General features: G+C 41.7%; 1 protein-coding gene across 1 annotated transcript in view; it reads right to left on the reverse strand.

The window, feature by feature from the left end:
• Nucleotides 1–15271, reverse strand: part of LOC122927121 (sialic acid-binding Ig-like lectin 14) — an 86251-nt gene that overhangs the window by 17846 nt on the left and 53134 nt on the right. Inside the window, exons 4-7 of the mRNA XM_044278703.1 lie at nt 12381–12416; nt 7589–7843; nt 5262–5303; nt 727–984 (exon numbers count right to left, since the gene is read on the reverse strand). Of these exons, the coding sequence (XP_044134638.1) occupies nt 727–984; nt 5262–5303; nt 7589–7843; nt 12381–12416 (591 nt within the window). The remainder of the gene's footprint in view (nt 1–726; nt 985–5261; nt 5304–7588; nt 7844–12380; nt 12417–15271) is intronic.

Genomic DNA, 15271 nt, shown 5'->3' on the forward strand with positions numbered 1-15271 from the left:
GTGTCTTTTTTCTTTTTTAGTGTGTCTACTGTTAGTAGGATTTTCTGGTTTTACAAAAATAAATGTAATTTTATAGTAATAAAAAGTGTTCCATCATTTTGTAATATACTCTTTGTGTCAATTTCTCACAGTATTTAAGATCTCTGCTTACAGATGCTAGCACAGGTACATGGCTCCAATTAGCAGGAACATTAGCTATGGAGCATTTTCAGCTGCACAGGGGCCCTGGGACCCAACACCTATTAGTAGTAAAGGCCCCCTATATATAATCATGTTAAAGAAGCTTATACCGAGGAGGCACAAGCTTGTCCGGCCTTGTACCGAGGAGGCACAAGCTTGTCCGGTCTTATACCGAGGAGACACAAGCTTATCCGGTCTTATACCGAGGAGACACAAGTTTGTTCGGTCTTGGTCTGGAGAAGAAGAGGCTCACTCACAGTTGACTTCTGCTGTTTGTATCCACCCTGCTTGGCTCATTATAAAGGAGATCTCTGATTACTGTGACAAGCCATGTACCGGTGTGACCACTTACTAACCAGGATGGATATTCATCCTAAGACAGTAAACTATTGAGGTTTCCAATTAAACTACAGAAAGTTGAAGTTTTCTAAATCCTAGACTCCAGCTTTAGAACATCTGTATTAAAGTGCTAAATCTCCATAGTTCGGTGCTGTACAAAGACACAGAGCATCTATAGTTCAGTTCTAATGATACAACTAGTTTTACCAGGTTTTTCTCCAACTTGAATCCGTCGTTCTATCAACCCAATTGCATTCCACGCCAGGCATCTGTAGACGTCAGAGGTTGATAATGTCACGTTTATCATTGCTGATGATCCACTGTTATTCGTTTTGGGTGATTGCATATCTACTTCCCCCTTTACCCAGACCACAGTAGCATTTGGGTTAGCATCAACATTGCAGACAAGGGCCAGCGTCTCGGTTGGATCAATAACCACTGGTTGACTAGATGGACGTTCTCCACCTGCAAAAATTTTACATGTGACAAATTGATCAGTGGCTGCATTGGTGCGGTGTGCTTCCCATTAATTTCTATGGGACATCAGAAAAAAGCAGAGTGTGCTGCTTGCATGCATGCTCTTCTTCACTTTGCTGGCATCATTTTAGATATAACTGGGGCTTCTATGGTGTATTGGCTACAAATACGACTCACCTGATTCTTCAATTGACAGCCCGAGGGAGTTCACTGGGACACAACATTGTAAAAAAATGGCATAACCTAGACCCAATGAGGTAGATTTCTCAAAATTAGCTACAGCTATCAGACATTGGTGGCATATCTTAGTGATATGCCACCAATGTGTGAGATGACCCAACCTTTTTTAAGGGGTTGTCCCGAGAAAAATCTATATCACCAAGTTACAGGATAGTTGACAAATGTTGGATTGCTGAGGGTTCAACTGCTGGGATCCTCATTAATCTTAAAAATAGGTATCCCTGAGTTACCTTCTTAGAATGCAGTAGTGATACCCATGTAGGTCCACCTCTCCATTCACTTCTATGGGACTGACAATAGACAGTGCTCCATGAGTCCTACAGAAGTGAATGAAGTTGTGGATCAATATGCATGCCACCACTTCATTCTGAGGGATCCAGCAGTTGGACCACAAAAAAAGAAAATAGCTATGGATACTTTTTCTACGATATTACCATTGTAAGTGCAAAACAAAATTAAAGACTGTGGACACCTTTGGGGGCAATTGTTTTTGATTATTATTGAGCTAAAATATTATTTTAATTGGCCTTTGTTAAAAATTGACATCCCCTTTCTCTGTACAGCCTTGAGATTCTCTAGTACCAGGCTCTGTGTTTTCCATCAGGAAGAAGTTTTGATAAATCAACATACCAGGGTTCCAAGATTTTCCTAAACAATGGTCGAGGGTGCCCTCTTCCATAGACCATGGCAATTAGTTGTAATTTGTAAACCCAGCTGCCAGAGGTCAATTCCCCTGCACACCCACCATAGGGGAACTGAAGCATTACACGGTTCTCATTGACATCAGTAAATGGGTATAATAAGAACATAATGGGTCCTCCTGATATTCTGTTAAATAGATTGATAAAACCTTTTTTCCTTCTGGCTAGAATGGGGCATACGTTCAATACTTAGTTTAGAAGCCATTCTTATGGGTTTTTGCCAGATTTTAACCAGCTGTGTAGATTAAGTTAAAGATCCTGAAACAGAAACCATAGTGTGACAATGCTGGCTGTTCACAGACAGAGGAACTGGTCCTTCACTTGTAGTTGTAACTTTTCCTGAATACAGTACTAACTGTATACATCATTACTTAGATATCTCCAGGACTTACAGTAGGGCCAAATTACAGTATATACCAACCAGATGGTTGCAGGAAAAATATATTAAGCACGTATGAACAATGGCAGGCAACAAAGCTACAGAAATAAACTCACTGATAGACAACAGGAGCCAAGTAACGATGGCAATTGATTAAGGAGATGGTAGTCCGTCAATAAAGCAGACGGGAGAAGACACTGATATTCAAGATGAATAAAAAAACAACTCAGCAAACAAATGACAACATTTAGCTGTAGCAATGAACAGCAGGAGAATCACAGGTCATGTGACAATCACACAACACTAATAGAACATGATACCACAAATCTGAAAAAAATGCACAGAAGCTATGTTATCACCAACACAGAAGAGCAGAAACATTTAAAGGAAGGATAACCAATCAAAAACTTATCTGTATATTAACCACACTAAGCAAGGGGATAATCTGACCCAAAATTCAGGTGTAAGGCAGTTGCATTGCAATGTAAGGAATCTTAGTATACAAGAGAAGAAGAGGCAGCCCGGAATTCTGTTCTGTTCTGTTGCTTGTAGCACAGAGGTCATGTCTACCAAGGGTGTACCTTACTGGAGCATTTTTAGAAACGATAAGGAGAGCATTCTGGGGCACTCTCTAGCTGCAGCCTCCTGTTCTAATAGTGGAAGAGTTTGGATTGCAATCAACACTCTATCTGGAAGAGACAGCAAGGACAGTAAATTGATGTTAATTAGAAGTGTGTAATGCTTCATGTCTCCAGTAGTGGCGCTGCAGAGAACTGGAAGAGTGACCCTTCTAACACAGAGGGATTGTCTAAAAACTCTTACTTTTACCTGCCCTCCAATGTGAAATCACATTTAAAGCAGATCTGTCCACATGCTACCCCACACTATGTGAGGGGAACATATTATGGGGGTGGCTATTCTTTTCCATTAGCCCAGACAGCTGCTTGGCTAATAGAGTCTAATGCTACTTTCAAACTAGTGTTTTAGTTTTCCAGTATTGAGATCCGTCATAGGGGCTCAATACCGGAAAAAAAATTCTCAGTTTTGTCCTGATTCATTGTCAATGGGGACAAAACTGAACTGAGCAGAACGGAATGCTCCAAAATGCATTTCGTTCCGTTTAGTTGCGTTCTTATACCGGAGAGCAAAACGCAACATGTTGTAATTTGCTTTCCGTCCTAGGATGCTAACACGGAATAAAGTCCACAGTCTGCACTATTCATGAGCCGCCCTTCATACAGCAAACTCAATTGTATAAGGCTCAGTCTGCTTCAGTACATATACAGCCAGGTCCATAAATATTGGGACATCGACACAATTCTAACATTTATGGCTCTATACACCACCACAATGGATTTGAAAGGAAACTAACAAGATGTGCTTTACCTGCAGACTGTCAGCATTATTTTGAGGGTATTTACATCCAAATCAGGTGAACGGTGCAGGAATTACAACAGTTTGCATCTGTGCCTCCCACTTGTTAAGGGGCCAAAAGTAATGGGACAGAAAAATAATCATAAATCAAACTTTCACTTTTTAATAATCGGTTGCAAATCCTTTGCAGTCAATTACAGCCTGAAGTCTGGAACGCATAGACATCAACAGATGCTGGGTTTCATCCCTGGTGACGCTCTGCCCGGCCTCTACTGCAACTGCCTTCAGTTCCTGCTTGTTCTGAGGGCATTTTCCCTTCAGTTTTGTCTTCAGCAGGTGAAATGCAGCTCAATCAGATTCAGGTCCGGTGATTGACTCGGCCATTGCATAACATTCCACTTCTTTCCCTTAAAAAACTCTTTGGTTGCTTTTGCAGTAGGCTTTGGGTCATTGTCCATCTGCACTGTGAAGCGCCGTCCAATGAGTTCTGAAGCATTTGGCTGAATATGAGCAGATAATATTGCCCGAAACACTTCAGAATTCATCCTGCTGCTTTTGTCAGCAGTCACATCATCAATAAATACAAGAGAACCAGTTCCATTGGCAGCCATACATGCCCCACCCATGACACTACCACCACCATGCTTCACTGATGAGGTGGTATGCTTAGGATCATGAGCAGTTCCTTTCCTTCTCCATACTCTTCTCTTCTCATCACTCTGGTACAAGTTGATCTTGGTCTCATTTGTCCATAGGATGTTGTTCCAGAACTGTGAAGGCTTTTTGAGATGTCGTTTGGCAAACTCTAATCTGGCCTTCCTGTTTTTGAGGCTCACCAATGGTTTACATCTTGTCGTGAACCCTCTGTATTCACTCTGGTAAAGTCTTCTCTTGATTGTTAACTTTGACACCCATACACCTACCTCCTGAAGAGTGTTCTTGATCTGGCCAACTGTTGTGATAGGTGTTTTCTTCACCGGGGAAAGAATTCTTCGGTCATCGACCACAGTTGTTTTGCTTGGTCTTCCGGGTCTTTTGGTGTGCTGAGCTCACTGGTGCGTTCCTTCTTTTTAAGAATGTTCCAAACAGTTGTTTTGACCACGCCTAATGTTTTTGCTATCTCTCTGATGGGTTTGTTTTGTTTTATCAGCCTAATGATGGCTTCACTGATAGTGACAGCTCTTTGGATCTTATCTTAAGAGTTGACAGCAACAGATTCCAAATGCAAATAGCAGACTGGGAATGAACTCTGGACCTTTTATCTGCTCATTGTAATTGGGATAATGAGGGATTAACACACACCCGGCGATGGAACAGCTGAGAAGACAATTGTCCCATTACTTTTGGTCCCTTAACAAGTGGGAGGCACATATGCAAACTGTTGTAATTCCTGCACCGTTCACCTGATTTGGATGTAAATTACAGCTGACAGTCTGCAGGTAAAGCACATCGTCTGTTTCATTTCAAATCCATTGTGGTGGTGAATAGAGCCAATGTTAGAATTGTGTGAATGTCCCAATATTTATGGACCTGACTGTACATATATAACATATTAAAATATGTAACTGTACCTTTGGATGACATAATGGTGATTTTCATATTTCTAGGTGAGTCTGTAAAAAAAGTGTTTTAAAAAAATCACATTTTGTGTTAATTTTTTTCATGATGTATGTTATTATCTGGTAAAAACTTAATAAATCCGACATGTCAATGTTTTTCTCATGAAAACAATCCCTGTCCATGTGCCCGATAACAGATTGTAAGGAAATGGATTCCCCACATCTGCGCTTGGAATTCCATTTTTCTATTTAATGATAGAAGACACAGAAACAAAAATACTGGCAGTGCTGAATCCATGATATGAGAAGAAAGAGCCGCTAATGAGACATGACTAATATTAAATAAGCCAGCATCTCAGCTTCCCAGAATTCCAGAGGAACATGTATGGCCTATAAGTCTTCTCACACTGATTAAGGCACTCTCTAAAGAGATAGCACCCCCTCAAATCCTGACTTAGGCCTCTCACCCTGTTAGGCCATTACTCTCTGTTCTGCACTGATGAGGGGCAATCACCCTGAGGCAGCTGACTGCAGATGAGGTGCTGGCTTATTTAATATCCGAGTCATGTCTCAAGGCCTAGTTAATGGGTTGAACATTGACTTATCAGATAGCTGCCTTACATCTGTTGGCATTAGAGGTGGAGCTTGTTAAGAGTTCATTTGCATCCCTTTCTTCCCAGAGTTCCATACACGCATATATGGCCTATCAGTCTTCCCATGCTGATTAAGGTGCTCTCTCCCCAAGCAAAGATTGTTCCCCCCCAAATACATCATATGAGTATCACCAGCAGCATCTGATAAACTCCATTGATTATAATGGAGTCTGTTATTCTGTCAGGCAAAAATTTGCTACATAGTTTGCTATGTATCCTGCATTTTTGATGGGATCTGCAATGGAGGTCTCTATTAGACCCTCCAACACATTTATGAACGTAAGGTCATCTATAAGCAAAGATTTAAATCATGGCTATAATATGCCTAAAAAACAATGGCTAGGTATGCCTGAATAAAAATAGTATCATAAAGTAAATCGCCAATAAATATATATATATCTATAAGTATCCACACGTGTATTCAATTTAAATCAACATACTGGTAAAATGGTGGTTTAAATGTCAATTCATAAAAATCCTGTTGGGAAAAAAATCCTAATGAAAAAGGGAGATATTATACATCTGTTGAAAAAGAGTCTATGGAAGGAGAATCCAATCTCATGATGCGGTATCCAGTGGAAGGAATGAAATTACAAATCCTGTTAATAAAAACTGATAGACAATGTCCTGAAATGTCAATTGTATTCAAGTCCTGTTGTAGGAAAAAACGTCTGGTGGACCAATGAGATAAGTGTCTCCTTGTGACAAGAATATCACATTAGATTTGATATAGAATTTCGTTACAGGTCCAATGACATGAGCTGTATATATGAGAAAACTACTGCTGTATAAGCAGGTACGTTACCCTCCTGTTAGTCGTTGGTGGAATAGTGAGGTGGAATGGTTCGAACCAGCCAGCACCAAGGAAAAGGATTCTATAACCTAACAGAAGCTCCGGAGCTATTTTCCTTCCCCTCCTGTTTAAACTGCAGCACTTTTCCCGCCACCCACTTCCATGTGGCAAGCCGACACCAAGTCGAGCGGGAAAATCCGCTTCAAACGCATGTGACGTCACCGGAAGTGAAGACTGCACGGCCGGAATACTCAGCGGGCGGGAACCTCGCACGTGCACGCCGCTCTGCAGGCAGGAGCCGCTCACTATTCCACCAACCACTAACAGGAGGGTTACTTTATGATACTATTTTTATTCAGGCATACCTAGCCATTGTTTTTTAGGCATATTATAGCAATTCTTTAATAAATAACTCTTGAATAAACATATCATCCATACATCACATATGTTTTGAGTGCCATCCCTTTACTTTCGCCTACTCCTCCTCCATTACAAGCGTTGGGTACGCTTTGTCTGGATCGAGCACCTTAATCCACCCCTTTGAGTCATAGTGAGCCGCCTCATTCTTATACTAAAGATTTAAATCATCTTTATATCTTTACACAAAATATAACAATAAAAACACATAAAAATCGTCTTACAAGGTGAGACACAGCAATCAAAGACCTGGACCCGTCCTCCAGAAAGTTGTATGACTCTGGTTACATAAGCAATATCATAGCATGTTCTAGAAAGATATTAATCAGACAAGTACAAACTGGATATCCATATTGTAAAAACAAATAATTGCAATGAAAAGAACACATGTATACCCAGTAACAAGCGCGTCCACCCTAATGTGCGTTTCGACTTCAACCTTCAAACATTATACAGTGTGTAATAGTGATACTTACATTGTACAGTTATGTTGATATTTGCACTTTTTTTCTCATATTCATTCTTGGCTGTGCAAGTGTAGATACCGGCCTGGGTCATCATGATGTTTTCTAGTTTTAGCTCTAACTCCTTTCCAGTTCCACGCTGAAGAATGTTGTTCTTATTATCCGTCCAAGTCACATCAAGTGGTAGGATACTTTCCACTAAGCAGGTCAATGTCATTGATGAACCTTCATCCACTTTTATAGGATCTGGTTTATTTTTTTTCTTTCCTAGGAGAAAAAGTCAAACAACCGTTTATAAACTACAAATGGAGATGATGTACTGATGTATTGGTGGTGATAAGCATTTTAGAACTCAGAGTCCAAATCCAGGCTGTCCACAGAAGCGACAACTTTTGGAAAGAAGCCCGTTAGGAATTTACCCAAGAATCATGGAAAGTTGATGAGGCAATGAAACCCAAGTCATTCTATCCCAGTCAATATGAGACATCAAAATGGGAGATTTCACTCAATACAGGTGGACTTACTGTTAAAATGGTACATTATTATGGCAAAGTTGACATACGAAGATGGAGATCCCACCTCTGGGACACATGCCTTTCTCTAGAATGAGGCTAATTCTACTCCATCCTGCAGACTGCAAGAGGCGGCTAAGTTAAAGGAAAGTTCAATGTGCTACAATCTTTCCCGATTTATTTCCATAGACGTAAATAGGAGTTACCAAAACACTGTAGCACAGTGAGCTTTGCTATTTCCATAGACATGGCCATCCATCACAGGCTTCATGAAGGAGCAAAGGAGCAGGGTGTGGCAGGACTTGGTTGGGGCCTACCTGTTCTATAGATATCCTGTGGATATGTCATAGTTTTCTGATACTAGAACACCCTGTTGACCCAGTTTTGTAATGGCTCACAGAATTCCAAGTAAGCAATATCAATCTACTCCTTTGTTAAACATTCTCATCTTCTTTATAAAGAATTTGTCTGGTATTTTGAAAGCTCCTTGAGATGAGCAACTTCAATAGCAATTAAAATATGAGTGACAAATTTTCAAGGGAATTTATGTTGGCCTCCAAGACTACCAGAGAGAACAATGCACAGTAAAAATAATTAAAAAGTTTGTCTGCTTTGGTCTGCATACACACTGTATGTTCTGTTTGGGCACATGGCCATTAAAGAAGATAATCCCTAATGGAGGGGAAAACCAAAATTGGTATTCACTGTCAGGATGACCCATCTTGCCCATGCATTAATTAGGCAATCAACTGATTTCCATTGGTCACATATAATACGCCATTTTTTATACATTGTTTCAATAGAACACGTGAACACTTCCTGCCACTTTTACTTCCAAAAAGGCACTTGTGGATATTGGAGTCCATGATGTGATATAGGTTGTGCCCGCCTCTGTCTTGCTGTCCTGGTCATGCGCAAACGTTGCCCGACTCTGTGAACTTTTCTTCAGCACTGCAAAAGTGAATCCTTTCCTCCTGCCCCTGCCCAGGTGTTGGTTAATTTGACCTTCTGTCCCCCTATTTTGCTGGGCTGTGATTCCACCTCCTCACTGCAGCTTTGAGCTTGTCTAGACTCTTGTAAATAACAAAGGTGTGTTCTCCTGTCTGACTAATAGTGATGAGCGGAATAGGCAATATTCATTTTCGTGATATTTTGAATTTTTTTTGCATAATATTCGTAATAATCTTGCAAATTCTAGAATTCGTGATCTCCAGTCATTATTTTCGCAATTGCGCAAATCAGCACTAATGATGCGCATATTTTTTGCGCAATATGTGCAACTTCACATTTTATCAGGTCTGAGTAGATATTACTGATTGGTGCACTATGTATTGTTGTGACATCACAGCACTAAGTCTGTAGCATGTATGTATGGACAGCAGAGAAACAGTAATCCCTATCACACTACCTAACACCCTGCACTGGAACCTATCAGCTACACTATATCAGGATATAACCTACACTGAGTATCTCCCACTCACTATCTGTATTATATATATATGAGCTAACTAACTAATGTAATTGGATAAGGAATAGGATCCAGAACTGCAAAAAAGCAGCAGAAAATGGCTGCTGGGGAGGTTCTTATATAGTAAGGGGTCGGCAACTTTCCTATTGGTTGCTAGGGATGTTACTAAGCTCATTGCAGCCTTCTCATTGGCCCACAAGCAAGAAGAAGGGAGGTTACTGATGAAAAAAAATCTAGAATATTCACGATTACGAATATATAGCACTATATTTTAGATTTTCACGAATTCTCGAAGTGCCGATATTCGCAATAAAAATTCACGATAATAATATTCGCGATCGACACTACTGACTAACCGTGTACCAAACCTTGCTTGCCTTTTGATTTTGCTCCAAAGTTGCCGCTTGCCCCAAGTGCTATCTGGATTACGCATGTACTCAGCCTGCCCCACCTTGGAATAAGCACATACTCAGCTTGCTCAGGCCGTGGACTGTATTCAGACTATGTATTCTACCTGATTCCATACTGCCCCGCACCTTTGTCTCTGACCCCTGTGCGTCAGCGCCCACGAGACCAGGACTACTCCAGGAGATAGCGGCCTGGTTGGTTTTCGGTGTCAAAGTCCATATCCCTGTACAGGGTTTAGAGGGTGAAGACCAAGGAACTGCCAGAACAACGTTTTTAGGGTCCATTAACACGTCCGTATGTGTTTTGCAGATCTGCAAATTGCGGATCCGCAAAACACGGACACCGGCAATGTACGTTCCGCATTTTGCGGACCGCACATCACCGGCACTCTCATAGAAAATGCCTTTTCTTGTCGGCAATTGCGTACAAGAATAGGACATGGGCTATTTTTATGTGGAACAGAAGTGCGGATGCGGAAGTGCGGATCTGCAAATGTGGTCAGCACATTCCGGCCCCATTGAAAATGAATGGGTCCGCACATGTTATGCAAAATTGCGGAATGGATGCAGACCCATTTTGCAGACATGTGAATGGACCCTTAGGTGTAGCATAAAAGTCAAACTGGTTAATTTGCACAGTGGGTCAACATCGACTGTCTGTTCCAAGGTCTAGGTAATGGTTGTCTAAGCCGTAGTCCTTCACTTGCAGCAGAGTCTTTAAAGTGGTGATTTTGCTGATCACCCTGTTGTCTAGGCACACTAAGGCTTTTTGGAAGCTGTTTTCTTGATTTTGTCTACAGTATTTTCCGGTAGTGAAAGAGACTGTGAGACACAGGAGAACTGTTGTGTAGGAGCTCTGATGTGCTTCCTACCTCTGCTCTGTCTAGACTCACACTCCCCCACCTGGCAGGAAGTGGGACCAGCTCACTTCTACCAAGAGGGGAGTAACAACTATTGCCAACCATACCTCCAGTGCTGATATACATTGCAGAAACATATGATAATACACAATAATGATACTAAATATAACCATACAATGAGTAACAACATTTCAGATACCTCCAAGTCTGGGGTACAGCAAACTCTATAAAAAAGGCATACTGCTTGGTACCTTGATACCTGTCTTGTGAAAGTCAGTTGTGGCGCTCCTGAGAAGAATAGACTTTTTTTTCTTTATGCAACTGAGGACATCAATGCATTGAGAGGTGGGGCCTAACCCCCGGTGCACCTCAGCGTCCCAGCTTTCCAGTGCTGGGCCTGCCCCTCAGGGCACTAAACTCTCACACAACTCTTTTTCTTATAAACGCCACATGTCATTGTAATCAGCAGGATAAACCCTATCAGGCAGTAAGTCTTAGGGCGGATCCTGCTGGCAGGTACTATTTAAAAGTAATGTCTCACTTCAGCAAATTACATTTATCATGTAGAGAAAGTTAATACAAGGCACTTACTCAGGGGCGTAGCTAAAAGCTCATGGGCCCTAGTGCCAGAGTTCAGCTTGGGGCCCCCCTTCCCTCTGTGCTTTGTGGTCAGGGGCAGGGAAGCACACAGCCTTTGTGCTGTCTGATGCAAAAAATTTAACGGCAACACCAACCCTTCATGCCAAATTCTTGACCTAACCCCTTCCCTCCCAGCCAGAGGGGTAACTTGACCAGCATGCACTTTATATAATACTGGTGTCTTATTCACCACGAGGGTCTTCCCCCCCCCCTCAGACTCCTGGGCCCAGTAGCGACTGCTATCTCTGCACCCATTATAGCTACGCCCCTGCACTTACTAATGTATTGTGATTGTCTGTATTGCTTCCTTTGCTTTCTGAATTCATTTTTTAATCGCATTATACACTGCTTGTTTCCATGGTTACGACCACCCTGTAATCCATTGTCAGTGCTCGTGCTTGCACAATACAGGAAAAAGCACCAGCCTCTTTGGTGGCTGGGACCATGGGAGATCACATGAGCTGGTGCTTCTTCCTATAGCGTTCAAGCAGGGCCACTGTTGATGGATTACAGGGTGGTCGTAACCATGGAAATGAGCAGTGCATAATGTGATGGAAAAATGAATCAAAACAGCAAAGGAAGCAATATGGATAATAACAGTACATTAGTAAGGCGCTTGTATTAGCATCCTCTGCATGATAAATGCTATTTGCTGAAGTAACACAACCCCTTTAAGTTTTACAGAGGTAGCAGCGCTAGCTCATTCATTTTACATTGTCTGCTCTCGTAGTATTGGAGGCCAACACACATACATTCTAAAGTTGAGTTTTAACACAGCTGGTTCAGCATGAGGTGTCAGTTATGGATTAAGTAAGGACAGAAGGAAAATCACCAACATCATGACATTTCAGTGAGTTATCCAAGTACAGAAAACAGTAATACAGCAAATTCTGCTCTACATGATGAATATGTTCTTACCAGGAATGTTCCATGTGATTGTAATGGTTAAGGGACCTGTAATAGAGAATATATAAATGCAAATCTACATTATTATCCCATTAGTTTAATGATACAGTGACACATTCTCTGATTTGCTATATGGGATCTCTTCATTAAGTATGTTCATTGTCTCTGTCCCTCTTATTTGTGCTGTTTTCCTCCACATTCACCACCCTTTTACTCATTCATTGCTTTCTATACACATCAGCCCCTCTCTCTTTCCTTCCCCCATATACAGCTCACATGCTTTATTCACCTTCTTAAATCATTCTCAACCCATCATGTCCCAGGGTGAAGCTCAATTACAGAACCATTTGCCCTTTCTCTTTACACGTTTCCTTCTAACTTCAGGTGACATCTCACCTAACCCCGGCCCACGCTTTTCCAATTCAACTCCCATGCAATATCACATAGAAACCCTGATAATCTCATTAACATTTGTTGTGTTTCCTCTCTTCCCTCTTTTAATTGTGTGCTCTGGAACCCAAGGTCAGCGTGCAAAAAACTCCCCTACATTTACGACTTCTTTCTTATTAATTCACTTAATTTGCTGGCTCTCACACAAACTTGGATTCAGCACTGACACTCCTTCTCCTGCTGCTCTTTCTAATGGTGGCTTACATTTTTATCATACCGCCAGACCTGGAACAGACATCAGTGGCCGTAGAGACTACATACTTTTCTCCCCACAATCCACTTTCCTAGTCATTCCCCCAGTACCATCACTCTCATTCTCATTTTTTGACATCTACACCATCAGAGTCTTCCATTCTCGCTCTCTTACAGTGGTGGTTATTTACCGATCTGCTGGCTCACCCACCTAGTTCCTGAATCACCAATTACCAACTTTGATAAATAGAGGTCTTCCTTGTAGTCTCTTATATCTATGTATAATTTTATCTACACTGAACAAAAATATAAACGCAAGACTTTCGGTTTTGCTCCCATTTTGCATGAGCTGAACTCAAAGATCTGAAACATTTTCTACATATACAAAAGACCCATTACTCTCAAATATTGTTCACAAATCTGTCTAAATCTGTGTTAGTGAGCGCTTCTCCTTTGCCAAGATAATCCATCCCATCTCACAGGTGTGGCATATCAAGGTACTGATTAGACATCATGAATATTGCACAGATGTGCCTTAGACTGCCCACAATAAAAGGTCTCTCTGAAATGTGCAGTTTGATCACACAGCACAATGCCACAGATGTCGCAAGGTTTGAGGGAGCGTGCAATTGGCAGGCTGATTGCAGGAATATCTACCAGAGCTGTTGCCCGTGCAATGAATGTTCATTTATCTACCATAAGCCGTCTCCAAAGGCGTTTCATTGAATTTGGTAGTACATACAACCGGCATGACAACCGCAGACTACATGTAACCACACTAGCCCAGGACCTCCACATCCAGCATGTTCACCTCCATGATCGTCTAAAACCAGCCGCACGGACAGCTGCAGCAACAATCGGTTTGCACAACCAAAGAATTTCTGCACAAACTGTCAGAAACCGTCTCAGGGAAGCTCATCTGCAGCTCGTCGTCCTCATTGGGGTCTGGACCCGACTTGAGTGGGCAAATGCTCACATTCGATGGCGTCTGGCACGTTGGAGAGGCGTTCTGTTCACGGATGAGTCCCGGTTTTCACTGTTTAGGTCAGATGGCAGACAAAATGTGTGGCGTCGTGTGGGTGAGCAGTTTGCTGACATCAACGTTGTGGATCGAGTGGCCCATGGTTGTGGTGGGGTTATGGTATGGGCAGGCATATGTTATGGACAAAGATCACAGGTGCATTTTTTAATGGCATTTTTAATGCACAGAGATACCGTGATGAGATCCTGAGGCCCATTGTTGTGCCTTTCATCCACGACCATCACCTCATGTTGCAGCATGATAATTTACGGCCCCATATTGCAAGGATCTGTACACAATTCCAGGAAGCTGAAAACATCCCAGTTCTTGCATGGCCAGCATAGTCACCAGATATGTCACCCATTGAGGATGTTTGGGTTGCTCTGGATCGGCGTATACGACATCATGTTTCAGTTCCTGCCAATATTCAGCAACTTCGCACAGCTATTGAAGAGGAGTGGACCAACATTCCACAGGCCACAATCAACAACCTGATCAACTCTATACCACGGAGATGGGTTGCACTGTGTGAGGCAAATGGTGGCAACCCCCCCCCCCCCAGTAAGGCAAAACTGTGCACATTTCAGAATGGTATTTTATTGTGGGCAGTCTAAGGCACACCTGTGCAATATTCATGCTGTCTAATCAGCACCTTGATATGCCACACCTGTGAGATGGGATGGATTATCTCAGCAAAGGAGAAGTGTTCACTAACACAGATTTAGACAGATTTGTGATCAATATTTGAGAGTAATGGGTCTTTTGTGTCTGTAGAAAATGTTTCAGATCTTTGAGTTCAGCTCATGCAAAATGGGAGCAAAACCGAAAGTGTTGCATTTATATTTTTGTTCAGTGTATATGTTGTGTGATTCTGTGTACTTTAATTCTTTTCATACCGAGCCACTTTTCACCTTAAATCCCTGGCCGATTTTTGCAAATCCGTCACTTTGTGTCACTTTATGTGGTAATAACTTTGGAACGCTTTTACTTATCCTTAGACTTTTAGAAGACTTTTTTTTAAAATTTTCAACAAAATTTCCACAACCATTTTTTTAAGCACCAATTCAGTTACAGTCAGGTCCATAAATATTGGGACACCAGCACAATTGTAACATTTTTGGCTCTATACACCGACACAATAGATTTGAAATAAAACAAACAAGATGTGCTTTACCTGCAGACTGTCAGCTTTAATTTGAGGGTTTTACATCCAAATCAGGTGAACGGTGCAGGAATTACA

This window comes from Bufo gargarizans, chromosome 2 (assembly GCF_014858855.1).
Source record: "Bufo gargarizans isolate SCDJY-AF-19 chromosome 2, ASM1485885v1, whole genome shotgun sequence".
Taxonomy (NCBI): Eukaryota; Metazoa; Chordata; class Amphibia; order Anura; family Bufonidae; genus Bufo; species Bufo gargarizans.